The sequence below is a fragment of the Podarcis muralis genome, chromosome 7, assembly GCF_964188315.1.
Source record: "Podarcis muralis chromosome 7, rPodMur119.hap1.1, whole genome shotgun sequence".
NCBI lineage: Eukaryota > Metazoa > Chordata > Lepidosauria > Squamata > Lacertidae > Podarcis > Podarcis muralis.
The window spans coordinates 23289974-23309304 of NC_135661.1; the positions used below are offsets into that span (position 1 = coordinate 23289974).

The 19331-nt window shown below is 46.0% G+C and overlaps 1 protein-coding gene across 3 annotated transcripts in view; it reads left to right on the top strand.

Annotated features, from left to right (window-relative positions):
- The first annotated feature begins 2815 nt into the window (after positions 1-2815).
- The window catches only part of TMEM201 (transmembrane protein 201), a 44450-nt gene continuing 27934 nt past the window's right edge, over positions 2816-19331 (top strand). Inside the window, exons 1-3 of one of the 3 annotated variants that reach the window (XM_028740727.2) lie at positions 2818-4128; positions 13682-13802; positions 17201-17395. In XM_028740727.2, the coding sequence (XP_028596560.2) occupies positions 4013-4128; positions 13682-13802; positions 17201-17395 (432 nt within the window). In that variant the 5' untranslated portion in view covers positions 2818-4012. Of the gene's footprint in view, positions 4129-13681; positions 13803-16577; positions 16748-17200; positions 17396-19331 lie in introns of those variants that run through there. The other 2 variants (XM_028740728.2, XM_077931383.1) reach the window with 2 other exon arrangements.

The window sequence follows — 19331 nt, forward strand, 5'->3', positions numbered from 1 at the left end:
CACCTTGGGTCATTCATCTATTACCTTCACCCCAATGAAGCAAAAAAAGTTGGATGGGATGTTTGGAAGAATAGTATTTTGTAATCTCAGAAGATAAGAGGTTTCACAAACATAGAAATTGGTGCCTAGTATGATTTCACACAGTGAGAGTCTTGGGGGTTGCTTTTTAAAAAAGAAAAAATCAAGTCTCTAGACCTGATGATTAATAAAATTAACTTTAAGCCGATATGGGGACCCCGTGGGCCTCCAGATATTGCTGGCCTAGACTAGGAACTCCAGGACATCTCTGGCCATTGTAGTCCAACATCTTGAGCAGAGATGGGGAACCTGTGAGTGTAGCTGGAATACAATTCCCATCATCCCTGACCATTCGCCTTGCTAGCTGAGAATTGATGGGATCTGGAATCCTAGAACATCTGGAGAGAATGTTTTATCACACCATAGTGTTTGTAATGGCTAAATGGAACCCTCCCATGTTCAGGGTTATTTTCATCATCACTCCCATCTAATAGCAAATTCAGCTAGACTGGATTATAGTCAAAACAGGGCTGGCTTGGAGACAGTAGTTTGCAAAGCCCCCCCCCCCCCCCAAATTGGGGGTTTCAAAAGCGTAGAGAAATGGCTCACCGATGACTGAGCGAGCTCAGTGTCCCACCAATCACTTAACAGGTATAATATATATCCCTCTGGGTGTCACAAAACTGAAAATCCCATCATCCTTGCTGGCCAGGGCTGATGGGAGTTGTGGCTCAGCAACACTGGAAGAGCCCAAGGTTCCGCGCACCTAACTTTTTATTCAGTTATTCCAAACTGCATGGAATATATATTCTGTTTGGGGTTGGGGAGAATGCATAAAACCTTGCCTAAGAGCTTGCAGCAGACTGTTGCCTCCATCCCCTTCTTGTGGGTTTTCTAGATGCCTCACTTGGACAGCTTTGAAAGAAGATTGAATGAATTCATGGAGGATCTCAATGGCTACTTACTCACCCTGGTGGCTGCGTTTCACCTCCAGTGCCAGAGGCAGTAAATGCTTCTGAATACCAGTGGCTGCGAACCACAGGTGGGAAGAGTTGCTACATGGGGTGAGGTCCTGCTTGCGGGGCTTCTCCCAGTGGCCACCCAGATGTGCCATTGGGAACAAGGTGCTAGACAAGATGGGTCTCTGGGTGGGTGAACAGGTGTACATCCATAAAATCATTCTAGTCCAACCCCCTGCAATGCAGGAATCTCAACTAGATCATACATGACAGATGACCACCAAACCTCCGCTTAAAAACTTCCAAGGAAGGAGTCCACCACATCTTGTGGCAGTCTGTTCCACTGTCAAACAGCTCTCACTGTCAGAAAGTTCTTTCTGATGTCCAGTCAGAATCTCTTTTCTTGTTACAGTGCTACCTCGGGTTACATACGCTTCAGGTTACATATGCTTCAGGTTACAGACTCCGCTAACCCAGAAATAGTACCTCGGGTTAAGAACTTTGCTTCAGGATGAGAACAGAAATATTGTTCGGGCGGCGCAGCAGCAGCAGGAGGCCCCATTAGCTAAAGTGGTGCTTCAGGTTAAGAACAGTTTCAGGTTAAGAATGGACCTCTGGAATGAATTACCGTATTTTTTGCACTATAAAAGTAAGGGGAAATGTGTGTGTGTGTCTTATGGAGCGAATGCAGGCTGCGCAGCTATCCCAGAAGCCAGAACAGCAAGAGGGATTGCTGCTTTCACTGCACAGCAATCCCTCTTGCTGTTCTGGCTTCTGAGATTCAGAATATTTTTTTTCCTTGTTTTCCTCCTCCAAAAACTAGGTGCGTCTTGTGGTCTGGTGCGTCTTATAGAGCGAAAAATACGGTAAGTACTTAACTCGAGGTACCACTGTACTTGAATCCATTAGTCTGGGTCCTAGCCACACAATTTGAATGAATTAGTCAGTTGGGTGGGGGTCAGCTTGCGGCAGGGGCATCTAATTTTTCTTGACCCACCCACCCTCCTCTGTGCAGTTGCTCTACCTCAGGGGTCAGCAACCCGCGGCTCCGGAGCCGCATGTGGCTCTTTTACACCTTTGCCGCGGCTCCGGGGCGGATACTAGCGAGGGGAGGAGGCGCATTGTGCGCCCCGACACTCCCCACTGTGGCGGGCGCTGTACTGGCTGTGACATCGCATGGGGGCGGTGCGTGCGTTAGTCACGCACCGTCCCGACGTCACCTTCCCAGTTTTGCGGCTCCCAGTTTTTTTTCCTTCGGAAACGGGTCCAAGTGGCTCTTTTTGTCTTAAAGGTTGCAGACCCCTGCTCTACCTCATGCCTGGTGTACCAGCCCTTGAAAGCTTCCCCATGCAGAAATGCAGCTCCATTTCAGTTCATTAGAAGCAGGAAAAATAAAAGTAAAATGTATACAAAATGGCCCAGCTAACTTTTTCTCAGAGTAGACGCAATGAAATTTGTTAATTTGACAGGTTAGTCCTGTCCTTGGAACCTTTCAGCGAAGCCTTATAAGCCAATGCTGGTCCTACTCAGAGTAAACCCACTAAAGTTAATGCACATGACTAACTTGGGTCCATTCATTTCAATGGGTCTCATCTGAGTAGGACTTAGATGGATGCAGCCCACAGCATTTCCTAACTCCTGAGTGTGCGGGGAGCCTACAACCCCTATGAGTCATTCCCACGATCTACTTTTTTCTCTCCTTCCCGGTTGCCTCGACTCCGCGTTACAGCGAGGGAGTCGTGGACCGAAAAGGTGGGCGACTGGGGGGGGGAGTGTTCGTGCTCGCCGCCGCGTGAAAGGCCAGCATCGTGCCAGCCTGCGCGCGTGAATCAGCTTTTGAGAGGAGGGGAGTTTTTCCAAGCACGAAAAGCCAGCTTTAAAAACGGGGTCTCGCTTCCTCCAAGGTCCTGCCACAAGCACGGATCAAGCATTTCAAAGGCGTGAGTCGTGACGGATATTTTCGATTTGCCAGCCGGGGGCGTGGAAGTCTCTTGCTTCCTTTTAGAATTTATTAGACTGAGCCGCTCAAGCTTTTTTTTTTAAAAAGATAAATAAAGGGCGATCCGCTTGATTTTTGACGCCACTCTGCGTGAACACACATAAAAGGTTTGCTTATTTTCGTCATTATTCCACAATGGGGTGAACAGTGCTTCAGTGTGCACAGAGCTCGTGTGCAAAGCTCCCACTTCCACAGCCACGTGCTGCGTTCACCAGCGCTTACTCCCAAAGGGGGAAAGCGTGCGTAAAAGGATCGCCGCCTCGGATTCTTTTTTTCCTTCCCCGCGCCGCCTCCAGCCATGCTTACCCACGCCTCGTGCCGGTGATTGGAAGGCGAGGCAGCCAGCGGCGGGTACATGCGAGAAGGGGGCGGATCGGTGCCTCCTGGAAGAGGAGGAGCGGCGGCGGCAGTGGAGGGAAGGTCATACCGCTTTATAGAAAGAGGGGAGGAGAAAAGGAACCGCTCCAATTGCCCGCTGTGTCTACTGAACCGGGCGGGGGGTAACGCTCTTGATCAACGCGTTTCGCCTTTGGCGCTTTTTCTGGATTTGCTCTGCCACGCGCGGGCGCGCTTTCTTCTAATTCTTCAAAGCGTTGGAGCAGAGGGCGCCGCGGGGGGTGGGGGAGTGAGGCGTGGAGGTGAGAAAGGGAGCCGGGCGCGCGATTGGACACTCCGCGTTCTAAAGAGGCTGCTCGTTACTCAGCGTTCCGAAAGGCTCGGCCGAGCATTCCAATCCGCATCCGGCGCTTCTCTCCTCCTCCTCGCGCTCCGAAAGCTGCAACTGAACGTTCTAAGAACGCTCCCCCTCGACGCGTTCTAAGAGGAGGCGCCGTTCTTTCTTTGCTGAGCGCGCGGTGGAAACAGCCTTTTATTATTTTTTTTCCCCTTCTCTTTTCGCGACCGCCCCCTCGCACGAGGAATCCGAGCAGCGGTCGTTGCAATTCCGTTTACTCCCCCCCCCCCCACCGCTCCCTTTTCAGTTCCCCTTCCCTCCTCCTCCCCCCCTGAGCCTTTTCTTCCGCAGAGCCCAGCGGCCATGGAGGGAGTCGGCGCGCTGCTGGCCGGCTGCCCCACCGCCGGCCTGGCCGGGGGCCTGGGGGTGACTGTGTGCGCCGCTGCCGGCGGAGTCCTGCTGTACAAAATCGCCCGGAGGTAAGCCGTGCTTTATTTTAAATGCCTACAGTATCCCATGGAATTGCGATCGAGGCAGTAATACAAATGATAATGTAATATAAAAGATCCGCCGCGCGGATTAAGCTGCCTCCAGGAGGCGAGCATGCTTTGGGAGGCCCAGCCAGGCAAGCTGGGCGGGGTTGCCGCCTTAAGCCTTCGGAAGGGGAGCGACCATGCTTGAGACTCGCCTCCCTTCGATTTGAACTGCCGGGATCTTCCTGCGGGAGGGCGAGTCTTTCCTCCCGCCTCTTTGCTTCTCTTGTTTCTTTTTGGGAGAGAGGAATATTTTTTTAAATGTCCGGGTTTTTTTCGGGGAGGGGGGTGAAGTCCCGCCCCCTTCCGGAGTCAGGAACCGCTTGTAGAGAAGCGTGCCATCCGAACGGGTTTCAATGAATGCCGAGTTAGCTTTATTAAAAAACGACCACAAAAGTTTTACAGTGATGAAAGACTGAAGCTGTATTTTAATTAAGGCGGAACTGACAACCTACCTGTCTCAGTGTTGTCAGCACGGACTGGCAGGTGCCTCTCCACGCCCTACCTGGAGGCTCCGTTGGGGATATAAAAGCTGCCTTGAGTCAGACCCTTTGTCCGTCTCGCTCAGTATTCTTCTACTGTGATTCCGAGCAGCTTTCTAGGGTTTCAGCCCTTCCTAGCCATACTGATTGTATATTAAAATTTACACGGTCCTGTGTTGCTCAGTGGATTTGAACCGGAGTTATGAGCGGATAAGCATATAAAGGGCGGTTTTGTTACTGAGGTTGTGATTTAGGGAATCCTGCCCAAATATTGGTGGTTGTGCACAAGAAGTGACCTTACAGTATCCCTGTTCTCTCAGCTTTGTTCCATATCCAGTACAGTGTTAGAAACTCTCATATACAAGCTTGGATGTGCATCTTGAAAGCCTGCTTAAAAGGTGGGTCTAATCCAGCCTTCTGTGGTCCTTGCGATGCTTGGGACTACAACTCACATCATCCCAGCCTGTTGGCAATGCTGGCTGAGGCTGGAGGCAGTCGTGGAAACTCAGATATATAAGCTAATCGCCAAATAGCACCTTAATCCTGGGTTGTGGTCACCACAATGGAATGTCTGGGCATCTTTTCCAGTGAATTGTTAATTATTTATTAATTTCATTTCTATGCCACTTTATATCTTTAAAAAATCTCAAGGTGGTTTACAACACATTAAAACATCAAATCAAACAATCCAGACTAAAACAAATGCAAGCTTTAAGGAAAATATTTCAGATCCTTCTCCAGGTGACATTTTGCTTTCCCCATATTTACTTACCTACGTAATTTTTAGAGCTGTTGCATAGCAGCAGGACTCTAGGAAGCCAGTGTGGTGTAGTGGTTAGAGTGTCAGACTAGGACCTGGGAGATCAGGTTCAAATTCCTCCTCAGTCATGAAGCTCGCTGGGTGACCTTGGGCCAGTCATAGCCTCTTAACCTACCTCACAGGGCTGATTTCTAACACTGGAGGGTGTTGGGTTGGCGAAAGCCCGGCCCAACTGTTGGATGCTTTGGGTAATGTTTTGCTTCTGTGGATCACTGTGGACATAAGACTGCCCAGGTGGACACAAGCTAGCTGATCCCATAAGGACTGCAATTCTCAAACTGTGCCTTGAGAAAGAAGTTGATGAGTCTGAAATGAGTAATATGCCCTTGGAAGTTTCCTAAAGAACTTCACGTTATGCGGTGACATACAAATGTTGTAAATAAATAAAACAGTCTAGGGAGCAGCCTGCTTTGAACTCCAGTGAAAGCTGACTTGGTAATTCTGCTGTTTCTGAACTAGATAGGCTTCAGTCAGTCAGTCACTCCCAGTTGCAGAGCTACGGCAAAGTGTCCTTGCTCTCAAGGGTTGTGCTTCTGTATGAGTTGCTGTTCTGGGCTTCGCCTCCTTCCAGTCCTAGAATCCCAAGGTGAGCAATGTATACAGAAGCATGGGGTGGTAGGAGGAAAGTAGAACACTTTCTCACACACACACATCCGTGTGTAAGATGTGGTGTAAGATTGAAATGTGCTTTCCAGTTATAATAGTTCCTTTGCTGCCAGAGGTTTAGGAAGAGTAAGACGTTCTCAATGGAACCAAGTCAGGTTTTGTTTTTTATAGATTGTAGAGTTGGAAGGTGTACTCCAAGGTTCATCTAGGTCAGCCCCTTGCAATGCAGAAATCGCAGCTAAAGAATCCACCCAACCCCTGTTTAAAAGCCTCCATTGAAGGAGAGTCCACCACCTTCCAAGGGAGTCTTTTCCACTGGTTTGCATTCTCTCTGTGTAAAGGCAAAGGGACCCCTGACCATTAGGTCCAGTTGTGGCCGACTCTGGGGTTGCGGTGCTCATCTCGCTTTATTGGCTGAGGGAGCCGGCGTACAGCTTCCGGGTCATGTGGCCAGCATGACTAAGCCGCTTCTGGCAAACCAGAGCAGCGCACAGAAACGCCGTTTACCTTCCTGCCAGAGCGGTACCTATTTATCTACTTGCACTTTGACGTGCTTTTGAACTGCTAGGTTGGCAGGAGCAGGGACCGAACAACGGGAGCTCACCCTGTTGCGGGGATTCAAACCGCCAACCTTCTGATCAGCAAGTCCTAGGCTCTGTGGTTTAACCCACAGCGCCACCTGTGTCCCTTCTCTCTCTGTGTGGAAACACATTATTGAAAGCCACGTCCTCTGCTGTTGCATGTTTCTAACTGAATAAAGTGCCCTCTGAGAACAGTTTGGGTCTGTGCATTTTAAAAATTTTATTGTTACGAACCTGTGTTGGTCCTGTGCTAATTCAGCTGTCATTGCTTCCCATGGTGGAGGTGTCAGGACTCGAGGAAGCTAGTAAATCATAAGATAATAATCATTTCCTCACGTTCCCAAGGGCCATATTCCCTTCTGAGGGCCACATCCTAGTATGGGTGGGGCTAGAGGCAAAAGTGGGCTGGGCAACTAATGTAGTTTCCTCCCCTTTCATCCGCGGGCTTGTTTCTCTAAACACACCTCTCCCAATTCTCCATCCAGGCAGGCAAAATCAGAGTTCAAGGCCACTCGAGGGTGCAGAGCAAGGCTCATGAGGATTCTGACTTTGGGGAAGGGGGTTCTGAGGAACAGATCGTGCGACCTGGAGGGGCCACCCTTTGCATACATGATAGATTACATGCTTTACAACAGCCCTGTAAGGTGGGATGGTAGCACAGGTAGGTTGGAGGCTGAAAGGGAGAGCGGTGACTTTGAATGAGGTTCCCCTTCCGTCTACTCAAAAGGAGGTCCGTTGATTGTTAGTCATGATGGCTGGGCTGTTCCTCCACAGTCAGAGGTAGCAATGTTTTTGAATGCCAGTTGCTGGAAACTGGAGGGGAGAGGGCTCTTGTGCTGGGGTCCTGCTTTTGCTGGTTTCTCACAGGTTGGCCGCTGTGAGAACATGATGCTGGACTAGCCACCAACCTGGGCTCTCAGAATGGAAATTTCAAAAAATTCTAGCAAAGCAGAGCTTATTTTGTTTTCACTCTGAAGCAGATGCTGCAGGTGAGCGTTAAGATTCCTGTTGTTTGACTAGGAGAATGATTAGAGGAGGCAGGCAAAAAACACACAAGTGAATGGTTTTTTTCATCAATTGCAGGCAAAGGATCAGCCTTGAGAATGTCTCTCTGGTGGAATGTGAGGAATGCCTTTCGTTTGGGGAGGAGGTCTTGTACAGCCACTTTTCTCCATCTTCCTCCAGGCCTGAGCAGAACTTGGGAAGAACATTTTAAAATGTCCACTGCCCTTTTTTGCAAGTTAATAACTGCTGTCTTGCATTGCAACAGTGGCCCCCAAAGTTTTAATCCTTAAAATGCACCTCACCCCCGATTAAAAAAAAACCACCACTTCTGGAATCATGTTACTCTTGCCTCTTAAATCTGGAAAAATATGTTTCCGTGTATTTCTCCATGAATCGTTATTTTGGACACGCAGAGGTGCAGTGGATACTCTGAGTGTAGCTGATTCTGGCAAGGAAAGGTTACCTTCCCAACAGCCTTTTCAGGTAGGCTAAGTGACAGCCTGATTTGTCCAAGGACCCCCACTGAGCTTCATGGCTGTGCAGTGTATTTTCCCTTATCCAGGATGTCTGACCTTGTTACTCATCATCTACGCTGCCTGCAAGTTAGTAGGGTTTTCGTTGAGCTTCTGTGTTCTGGCCCTTAAATTTTGGCTCCCTGCTTGAGCTTTGTGGCCCAGGAATCAGCCCCAGCCTTCATAGTTTTGAGTAACTTTGGAATGCCGTTTGTGGGGCAAGCAGCTTTTCCCAGATAAGAGTTTAATGTGTCTTTTATCAGCGCCTTTGCCTTTCTGCAGAGTGTCCTTGAATTGTGATAAAACTCATTGCTTTTCTGGTTATAAAATTGGGTGTAGCTCTCTGGCTTTTGCATGACTGGAATATAAGCTTACTTTGCAAAGGGAAGAGTCGCATCCCTTAACTGCTCACCTCTGCCTCTGGCATGTGGCCCCCAGAAGGTTACTAACAAGGGAATGTGGCCCTCAGGCTGGGAAAAAAGTTTCCTCTTCCTTGTTCTAAGATATGTGTTTTGCTGGGGTTTCATTGCACGTGGGGAGGGGGTGCTGACTTCAGCTTCAAAGAAAAAATAATGTGAGGCATCAGTCTATCAATGGCTATTGCTTATATTGATGAAACAGAACCTCCATATACAAAGGCAGCATACCTCAGAACCCCATGTGCTGGTAACAGATGGAGGAGTGTAACAAACGCTATGCAATGCTCCTGAATTTCTTGCCCTCTCCTAGACACCATGCTTGAGCAGACAGATTTGCAGGGCCTGTGATTTGCCTGATAATCTCCATCTTGTTCAGACCAGCCACCCCCTTCTGCGTTTTCTTGATCTAAAACAGCATTGTTTTTGTTCTTAATGCGTCTGTGGCCCCAGATAGAGTAGGATCACGGAAATGGTGCCATGAGATTATCGCTTCTTCGTCTGAGAAAGGCACAAGCCGAGGAAATCTCCACGCTGCTCCCAGTTTGTCTGAAATGAAAGGACTGCCATACAGCCTTCATTTGAGGAAGCAGAAGGTACAAGAGAGCTGAGTAGGGGCATCTGGAGCCAGAATGGCTGATAAGGCTTGACCTCGGTGGAAACTCTTGATTTGGCCTGTTTGTTGTTCTCTGCGGTTTGTGAGGAAGAAAAGCCATCTCTCGGACAGCTCTCATGTAGAATCCAGTAAGACTGGCTACCGCTGTCCTGGATTTTGCTGTTGTGCCTTCTAGATGTTGTCAGACTCCTTTGCATCAGCCCTGAGCAGTTTTAGAAACTCAGATATATAAGCTAGGCACCAAATGGCTTCTTAAACCAGGATTACAGTCAACCAAAATGGAACGCCCAGTTGCCCTTTTGGGGCCAGACGGCTCGAAAGTCATTTTTTCCCCATGCGACTTTGGGGTTCCTGAAATTCATTCTGATTGTGCAGATAAAATACAATGGCTAGAATTCCACAGGATGTGTCTGAAAATGGTCACGCTGCAAGAATCCCCAGGCATGCACCTCCAGGTGGGGGAGACGTCAGGTGCCATCCTGGCACCCGGGCACCTGGTAGCCGGGTGCAAAGTGTGCTGGGCGAATTTAGAACACTGGCCCTGACCATTATGCATGCTGGCTGGAGCTGATGAGCATTGGAGTCCAGCAGTGTACAGTGGGACCTCGGGTTAAGAACTTAATTTGTTCTGGAGGGCCATTCTTAACCTGAAACTGTTCTTAACCTGAAGCACCACTTTAGCTAATGGGGCCTCCTGCTGCCGCTGCACGATTTCTGTTCTCATCCTGAAGCAAAGTTCTTAACCCGAGTTTCTGGGTTAGCAGAGTCTGTAGCCTGAAGCGTCTGTAACCCGAGGTACCATGAATATATAATATTCATTAAGTGCCCTAAGGTCCCAATTTAAACACAGTGTTAAAAACAGTTAAAAACAACTTGTGATTGCAAAAATAAGGTGGGTCCTAAAAGTGGACATCACGAGTGTCAAAAGCTCAGGGTTAAGAGGTGTGAATATATACACATACACTGTTTAGCCCTTCTTAAAATAAGTTTTAAAAATAGTTCGGGTAAATTAAGTGGATTATTGTTACTGATGCTAAAAGGTGCCCCCTTGTGATAGATTGGTTGCCAGATTTTAAAGAAAAGTTAAGAGAGAGTGTGTGCGACACACACAGGTGTTCTCTCTGAGTCTCAGGGAGAGGAGGAAGAATACCTCTTCTAAAACAATGCCTGCTGTGGCAAAACGGGATTCATTATTTGTGACTCCTTTATTGCTGGGAGTTGGACTAGATGACCCTTGGGATCCCTCCCAACTGTACAATTCTGTGCGCCCTAATGAAAATAGTTTGTTAATTAATTTCAAGAAAGAAGGGTCTGTGACGCCCAAGCCTGCTGGTTGAGGACATGAGCCCAGGCAGGAGGTATGTCTGGCTTGCATTGCAGCAGATGGATGTCCCAAGCATTCCTTTGGCCCCTGTTTGCATCAGCTGGGCCTTTGTGCTCTGTGGTGCTTCCGACAGCTGTAGTTCAAAGGAGCCCTTGTGCTGAAGTCATGTGGAAACAGATGGTGGAGAGGTGTGTTGGGTAAGGGGAGCGGAATTCCCATCTCGGGCAGCTGTGCTTGGCGGAATTTGAAGTCTTGTTTTGCCTGGAGCAATACCTGGCACTATATTATTGCTGCTACTACTGTTGTTGTATTTATTTATATCCCGCTTTCCACCCAGATCGGGACTCAAGGCGACTGACACAGAATAAAACAACATTGAGATGATGATGATAATAATAATAATTAATTCTGCACCACCCTTCATCTGAGGATCACAGGGTGCTTTACAATGTAAAAACACAAAAATATATAACATCGTAACAAACAGAAACAATACCATCCCATCCTGCACACACAGTTTAAAAGGCCATAGATTGTTTAATTAGCCAAAGGCCTAGGAGAAAAGGAATGTTTTTTGCCTGGCGGCTAAAGAAACGTAGCAAAGATGCCTTGGGGAATACCTTGGCCGCGGACACACTTTGGGTGGGAGCAACTAGATGGCAGCTTTTTAGAAAATGTATTATACTTTAAACACAAGATTATGAACTGACCTGGACCCTGCAATTACAATCTGAGGCTCCTTTTCATGAGAGGTCAAAACAGAAAGCTAGAAGCATATAAAAGATAAAACTAATTGATCTCTAATAAAAAATTTTAAAATATATAAAGAAAACAAATCTATTAAAATACAATTAAAACAGCACAGCCCTATTAAAGGCCCTTTCCTTAAAAACCAGTCAATTCCCAAAGGCCTTTTGGAACGAGACAGTCTTTATCTGCCAGTCAAAGGACAACAAGCAGGGAGCCTGTTGAGCTTCTCTAGGAAGGGAGTTCCAGAGTCTGGGAGCAGCCACCGAGAAGGCCCTTTTCCACATCAACACCAAGCGTGCACATGGTGGTGGCACTGAAGATCACACAGCCCAAGCAGGTTCATATGGGAGAATATGGTCATCCTGATAGACTGGGCCTAAACTCTGTTGGGCTTTGTAAGTCATTAGCAGCACTTTGAGTTTATAGAGAGGAAAGCTGTGCTGATGCAATAACTAACTGGCATTTGGGTCACCCATAATTTTTATTTTTATTTTGCATGGCTTGGCTCTGCATATGCACAGACCCAAATACAAAACACATGCCCCCTACTTAAACGGGGGGGGGGGGGTATTTTTCATCCCAGGTCAGGTCTTTGATGGTTAGAAAAAAGTCCCCGGGTTCAATCCTTGGTGTCGTCAGGTAGTGGTGGCGAAATCCTTGGGAGTTGCTGCCAGTCAGTGCAGACAGTACAGAGCTTGTCTGACTCAATGTAATACAATGTAATGTGCTCCTGTCTGAGATGGCTTGTTCACATGAGTCAAGTCACCCACTTCTGTAGCTGCTGTGAAATAAAAGACCTTTATCATTATTTTATATACACACACAAGCTAGGCTTCTAAGCGCACTTTTCAAGCACTGAGGCACCATGGCCCGAAGTTTAATAAAAGAAATCCCATTAAAACATGAAAATATAAATGCACCTAATTAAAAGGAACACTAAAACAGTCTCATCGAAAATATGAACACTCACAGCTAAGATACGCAATTTAAAAATTCCATTATATATATAACAATCCAAGGTAAAATTATGCAGTATAAAAGTCATTTTGAAACAACACAGCAACTAAAACAGGTTGAGTGAGCAAGGGAATGTCTGTGTGAACAAGTCTGTCTTCAAAAGCCTGTTCTTAGACTTTTGCTTATCTTTTTTGAAAACAACAACAACAAAGCAAATGAATCTCCTTCTGTCCAAAAGGGTTAAGCCCCAACAGCTGCTCATTTTGATGGCAAGTGTTTCATTCCAGTGCATAGACAGGCAATCCTTTTCTATTGAAGTTCTGCTTTTCACTTGTGGCTCTGCACATTTAATGTTTACAGCTGCCCCGTTAAGCTCTCTGGCTTGGGGCAGCGAATTCTTCCCTTCCCAGAAAAATATGATGGGGAAATCCCAGCCATGGGCCCAGGCCTCCCTGGATTGGACATCTCCAGCTTTTCCATTTTCAGGGTCTCCATCTTATTTTTCCTTTTTGGCGGGAAAGGGGAAAATTTGGTCTGTTGCCTGGTAAAGAGAGGTGGGAGGATCTTGTGGTTGCAGTACTGTCCCGAATTGCTTCCAGGTCAACCTGCAAGCATTTCTGGGGGTATGCCAAGCAACCGCAGGGTGCTTGCTTCAGTAACCCTAGAAGTTGAGGTCTTCTAACTGCTTGCTGATGCTCAAAGGGATGCCCTGTGTTTGCTGTGTACTATGGTGGAGGTTGAAGCAAATTGAGGTTGTCTAGCAACCACAGGACATGACCTTTGAAAGCCTGCAGGAAGTGATTAGAAGGCACTGTCTTGTGGTTGCTAGACAACCACTATTATTATTATTATTATTATTATTATTATTAATAAAATCTTTAATCTCATTTTCTTCCCCCACCAGGTGGGCCTAAAGCAATTCCCGCTGTTAAAAAAGCAAAACATCAACAGCATACCTTTGAGCAGGAATTAAAAGTTTGTATCTTTACTAGGTCCTACTCAGAGTAGGCCCATTTGAAAATAAGGAACCCAAATCAGTCATGCCTGTTAACTTTAAGATGGGTCTACTCTGAGGAGGACTAGCTTTTGGATAATGGCCATGAGTAACTTTAGGTCCGTTTGAGGAGAATGTAGTTGGGTGTGGCCATAATTTGCATATAAACAAGCATATAAAAAGAGTATATCAAACCAGGTATTATTATATGATTCTCTAAGCCAAGGGTGGGGAATCTCAGGCAAATGAGACTAATGTGGCCCTCGAGGCTGCTCTTGTCTGGCCCTCGGAAATCTCTCCACAACCCTCCCTGGCCCTGCTTCATAACTTCCTTGCTGTGTTTTTGCCTGACTGGAATGTGTCACATTGGGCCTCCTCCTCCCAGGGCCCAATGTGATGTATGCTTTTTTTTTTTTTTTAATGCTGTTCCCCACAGGAAGAAACCCACCCACATGACCGTGAATTGCTGGTTCTGCAACCAGGACACCGTGGTTCCGTACGGGAACCGGAACTGTTGGGATTGCCCCAACTGCGAGCAGTACAATGGCTTCCAAGAGGTATGTTTCAAGGGTGGCGCCTCATAAAGCCTCTATGACGAGATGAAATGGCGGTCAAGGGCAAGTGCTTCTCCCAAAGCAAGCTGGGTTGCCTCCAACAGGCCACATTCACATCATGTGTTCAAAGCGCTGTGATACCACTTTAAACCGTCATGGCTCCCCCCCCCCCCCAATTTTTTTTAATATAGTTTGTTAAATGTGCTGAGAGCTGTTAGGAGGTCTCCTGTTCCCCTCATGGAGCTACAATTCCCAGCATTCTGGGAATTATAACTGTGAGGAAAATAGGGTCTCTTAAGCATCCTTGACCCTTATCAGTTCCCAGGATTTTTTGCCTAGGTGGGCCATGACTGGTAAAGTGCAGTAATAGTCCTTTAAATATATGGTGTGAATGTGGCCTAGGTTTTGCTCCAGAGTAGACCCATGGAAATTAACGGCCCTAAGTTAGTCATGGTCATTGCTTTCAGTGGGTCTGCTCTTGAGTAGGGCTAGCCTTGGGTACAAACCCAGTGCCAACCCATGTGCATAGATGTCTGTTCGATATTGGTGTGTATTAATTTATGAATCCCCTTTTACATCCATCTATCGATCTATCTATCATCTATCTATCTTAATTTCATTACATTTATATCCCACCTTTTTTCTCCCGAGAGGAGCTCAAGGTAGTGCACACACACTACTCCCTGCCTCCGTTTCATCCTCACAGCATCCCTGTGAGGTAGGCAAGGCTGACGGGTAGCGACTGGCACTGAAGATAACGCAATACAGTTTGAACACCTTAAGGCAAGAGACCTTTTCGCCCAGCTGGAAAAGCTTGTCAAAGCAAAAATGTAATTGGGTTGTTTCTGGGAAGTACAGATTGTGGGTGCCTGCTGTATCTCAGCAGGGCTGCTGTTCCACAGAACAGGGGCAACCACAGCAAAGGCCCTGCTTCCAAGTTGTTATGGTGTGGGCTTCTGGTTTTTTGGGTGTATGTCCCTGTTGGTAGAATTTACTGGCAGAGGTCGAGGGTGGGAGCTTAAATGCAAAAGTTGGTGTAACGAGTGAACCACCTTTGGGATTGAATGGAGCTAATAGTTTTGGGTGTGGAATGTTAAGGTAAGTGGGGTAGATTTGGGGTGAGCATTGAATGAGAATTGGATGGCAGTGGGCTTAGTAGGTAACTTAACAGCTTCAGACCAGTTTACCTGTGAGTTCACCTACCCCCAACCGTATATGCTTGCTCCGTCTCTTCATTCTGCAGAATGTTACAAGGCGCCACATAATACTCACTCTGCATTTATAAGGAATCTGTCCTTTTGCTTGGCAACACCCACACTTTGGAACTCCCTGCCTATTGAAACCAGGGAGGCGCCTTCACTGCACTCTTTTAGGCGCCTGCTAAAATTGTTTTTGTTTAGGCCAGCCTACCTAGACATAATTTTACCTTTCTAAAATCTGGATTTTAGGTTATCGTTGATTTTAACTATTATTCTTTATTGAATTTATATACCTCCTTATACCTAGGGGTCTCAGGGTGGTTTACAGAACGAAATCAAGATCTAAAACCACAAAATACATAATAAAAATAAAAACAACAACCCAATAGCCCCTCCCCACAAAAAAACACAACACATTTTAAAAGGGTGTAAATCAGATCAACCAAAGGCCTGGTTAAAAAGGAATGTTTTTGCCTGGTGCCTAAAGGTGTAGAATGAAGGCGCCAGGCGAACTTGCCTGGGGAGAGCATTCCACAGACGGGGGGCCACTGCAGAGAAGGTCCATTCTCTTGTTGCCACACTCCGGACCTCTCGAGGAGGAGGCACAAGATAATTACTTTTGAAGATTATAAATAGTTGCTTTTGATGGGTCATTTCCTTGTGTTATTCATTTTGTAAACCACTTTGAATCTTTCTGGGGGGTTTTTTTCAATCGAGAGGTATAATACACATTTTATGAAATAAAATCCATTGTACTTCATACTTTACTGTGAATTGGTTCCTCAAATAAACTCTGGTACAATTTTTATCCATCTTCCATACAAGAGAAGCGGACTGTTGTCCTCTCACTCAGTTCTGCCAATCTCGCCAGTTTTCCCGTAGGTCCTCCAGTTGGCGAGACTCATGAAACCAAATGCCCCTTTTAATCTTATGAATTGACTGAAAGATCCCTACTGAATCATCAGATCAGAAGGCTCATCTAGTCCAGCATCCTCAAAGTGGCCAACCAGGTGCCTATGGAAAGCCCACAAGTTCAGTGATGCACTCCCCTCTTGAGAACCACAGCAACTGGTTTTCAGAAGTTTACCGCCTCTAGCCCTGGAGGGTAGTACACAGCTGTCATGGCAAGTAACCACCAATAACCCTAGCAGTGAGAGTTGCTAGGACTTTAATTAAGGTTTGTTTTGAGGCATACCACTTGTGGGTTTTCCAAACCACGAGCCTGGGTTTGGCCATGATACTAAGCCCAATTGTTTCTTGGCTCACACCAGCAAGAGGAGCAAAAAAGAAGGGCGGGTTATAAACTTAAAACAATAATTTGAAATGATAATAAATAACTTTCCAAGGTTGCTTTTGTTGACCCTTAAAAATTAAAAGTATCTCAGGGTGCAAATAAATCTATGGATTTTGCCTCCATTTGGCAGCCATTTGTTACTTATGTGGCTGGCCAATCACGGGAATGACAAGTCCCAATGAAATACAGCTTTGCTTTGTATTCATAATATTTTGTATTCTTTTTTTTTACCACCACCACCCAATTATTTTTATTGATTTTCCAATTTTTAACCCAATTATACAGATTTCTGGGTCTTCTTAAGAGCTTGGTGCCCATGGGAAGGTCCCTAACCATAGGACCAGGGGAAAACTCTGGCCCTCCAGATGTTTTTGGGGCTGGAGTTCCATTTGACAACAAGAAACAGTATCTTCATCTCAGTATTGTGGAATGCTCTGCCAGCAGAGATTCAGCAGGTGCCTTCTGTCACAACTTTTAAATGCCTGCCGAAAACTTACATTCTATTAGGCTTATGCAGGCAGTTAAGAATCCATCTTTTCATTGTAGGTAGCTGATTTCTGATTTTAACTCTTTAATGTGTTTTTTATTGTATGGTGGCCCACAAAAGGGCCTTCTCTGTGGCAGCCCCTAAACTGTGGAGCCCCCTCCCCGCAAAGGTGCATCTGTCACCTTCATTATACAGCTTTTGACATTTGAGGTGTAAATTTTTAGGACCCACCTTATTTCTGGAACCACAGGCTGCAGATAATAAAAATGAAAACAGCGTACAATTGTTGTGAACTCCAATTTTTTTAAAAATGAATAGCAGTGTATAGATATTTTTATGAAAAAATAAAATAAAAATGTTGTAGAGCAGCAGGAAGGAGACTGGAGTAACCAATGCCTCCCCTTTTGATCCCTCTTGGCAGAATGGAGATTACAACAAGCCGATCCCAGCTCAGTACATGGAGCATCTGAACCACGTTGTCTCTGGGGCCGGCGCCTTCTACGACCCCACCAAGCCCCAGCAGTGGGTGAGCAGCCAGGTCCTTCTCTGTAGGAAGTGCAACAACCATCAGACCATGAAGATTAAGCAGCTGGCGTCCTTCACTCCCCGGGAGGAGGTATGAACTGATCTCGGGACTCAGAGCAGCCCTTCATTTTAAGGTTCTGGTACTTAACCTTCCCTAAACCCACAGAAGGGGAAGCTCGACCCAGGAGACAAATGCGACCCTCTGGATCTTAGGAAACGAACCTTTTATGGTTGTTTACATCGTTCTATTTCATGTACACACCATACTTTTAAATGTATACACTTAACGTCTCCACCAAAAATTGTGGGAGCTGTGGTTTGTGTGTGATTACTTTCATGGAAAACTTATAATTCAGCGACCAATTAAAGAGGAAACAATACAATTGCATTAAAATTACACAAAAAAGGATGCAGCTTTACATTGCTGCATTAACACTCCCTCGGAAAAATAATTATTATTGATATTGGGGTGGAGGTAGAAAGATGAGCTTTCCTTGCTTTTCTTTTTTCCTAAAGATTTGCTTTGTTAATAACTATCAAGATGTTCTTCATCAATGTCTTATGGTTGAAAAGTTTTTAAGAACTCCACAAAGAGTAGCCCATTTCACAGGAGGCTTTTGAATATTGTTATCATTTTATCTAAAATGAATTTTAATTTATGAATCTAAACTCTGACTGCATACATCTGCACCATACATTTTGAGCTTCCCCTACCAATAAAAAATAAAAAAATCTTAGGGAATGTGTTCTTCCTGTCAGAGCTGCAATTCTCCGCACACTTGAACTACAGTTCCCAGGACTCTTGGGGAGGGAGAAAGCCATGTTCTTTAAATGCATGATGTGTGTACAGCCACAGTCTGAATTTGCAATGCCCTGCAAGTGTCTTCTGCTGCTGCCTTGTCGTCCTACCCCCTTTGTCTCTATTACCTCCCTCCCCCCTGCTTTCATGTGTTACTGCCTTCCCCACTCCAGGTGGTGACATCTTTGAAAATGCCTGCCCCACTTATTTCAGGTGTCATGGCAACCAGGATAGCAATTGCAAGACACAGGCCGGCTTTCCCCATCCATGACTTAACACAAGAAGCTTTTTGTCTGGTTGGAGGGTGCCTTGAGGGAAAGTGAGCTTGCATGGCTAAGCACATGGGGAACCTTTTCCCCCTTAGTTGAGTTTCTGGGGGACGTATGATTGAGAGGGAACTGAATCTAATGCTGGTAGTTCTTAGGCCACGTTCACACAACACATTTTAAAGCACTATGATGATAATAATAATAATATAATTTATTATTTATACCCCGCCCATCTGGCTGGGTTTCCCCAGCCACTCTGGGCGGCTTCCAACCGAATAATAAAAACAATACAGCATCAGACATTAAAAACTCCCCTAAACAGGGCCACCTTCAGTTGTATTTTAAAAGTAAAATAGTTGTTTATTTCCTTGACATCTGCTGGGAGGGCGTTCCACAGGGTAGGCGCCACTACTGCTTTAAACAGCTGCAGCTTCCCCCAAAGAATCTATTTGTTAAGGGAGTTGAGAGTTGTTAGGAGACCCCCGTTCCCCTCACAGAGCAAAAATTCCCAGAGTTCCTCGGGAAGAGGGTTTTATGGTTAAGCCATTCTGGGAATTGTCCCTCTGGGAGGGTAATAGGAGCCTCTTAACAGCGCTTAGAACTCTTTAACAAGCAACCGCTCCCATAATTCTTTGGGATAAACCATGGCTGTTCCAAGTGGTATCATAGTGCTTTAAATGTGTGGTCTGAATGGGGTCATGCTTGTAACTTGGTAGAATGTTGCTCCCTGTGTTGTATACAATAAGACCCAGCAGAAAAATATTGATCCGTCAGTGAAATTTAAAATGGCCCAGGACAGTGGTTCACAAACTTTTTCTCTGGGCCACACTTTCAGAATAAAAATTTGCTCGTACCACCCTGAATTTTTTTATTGATAAGAAATACATTGGAAAACAAAAAGAAACAACTCCTAGCCCTGATTGATTTATAACATGGAACACAACTACTTCATAACATGA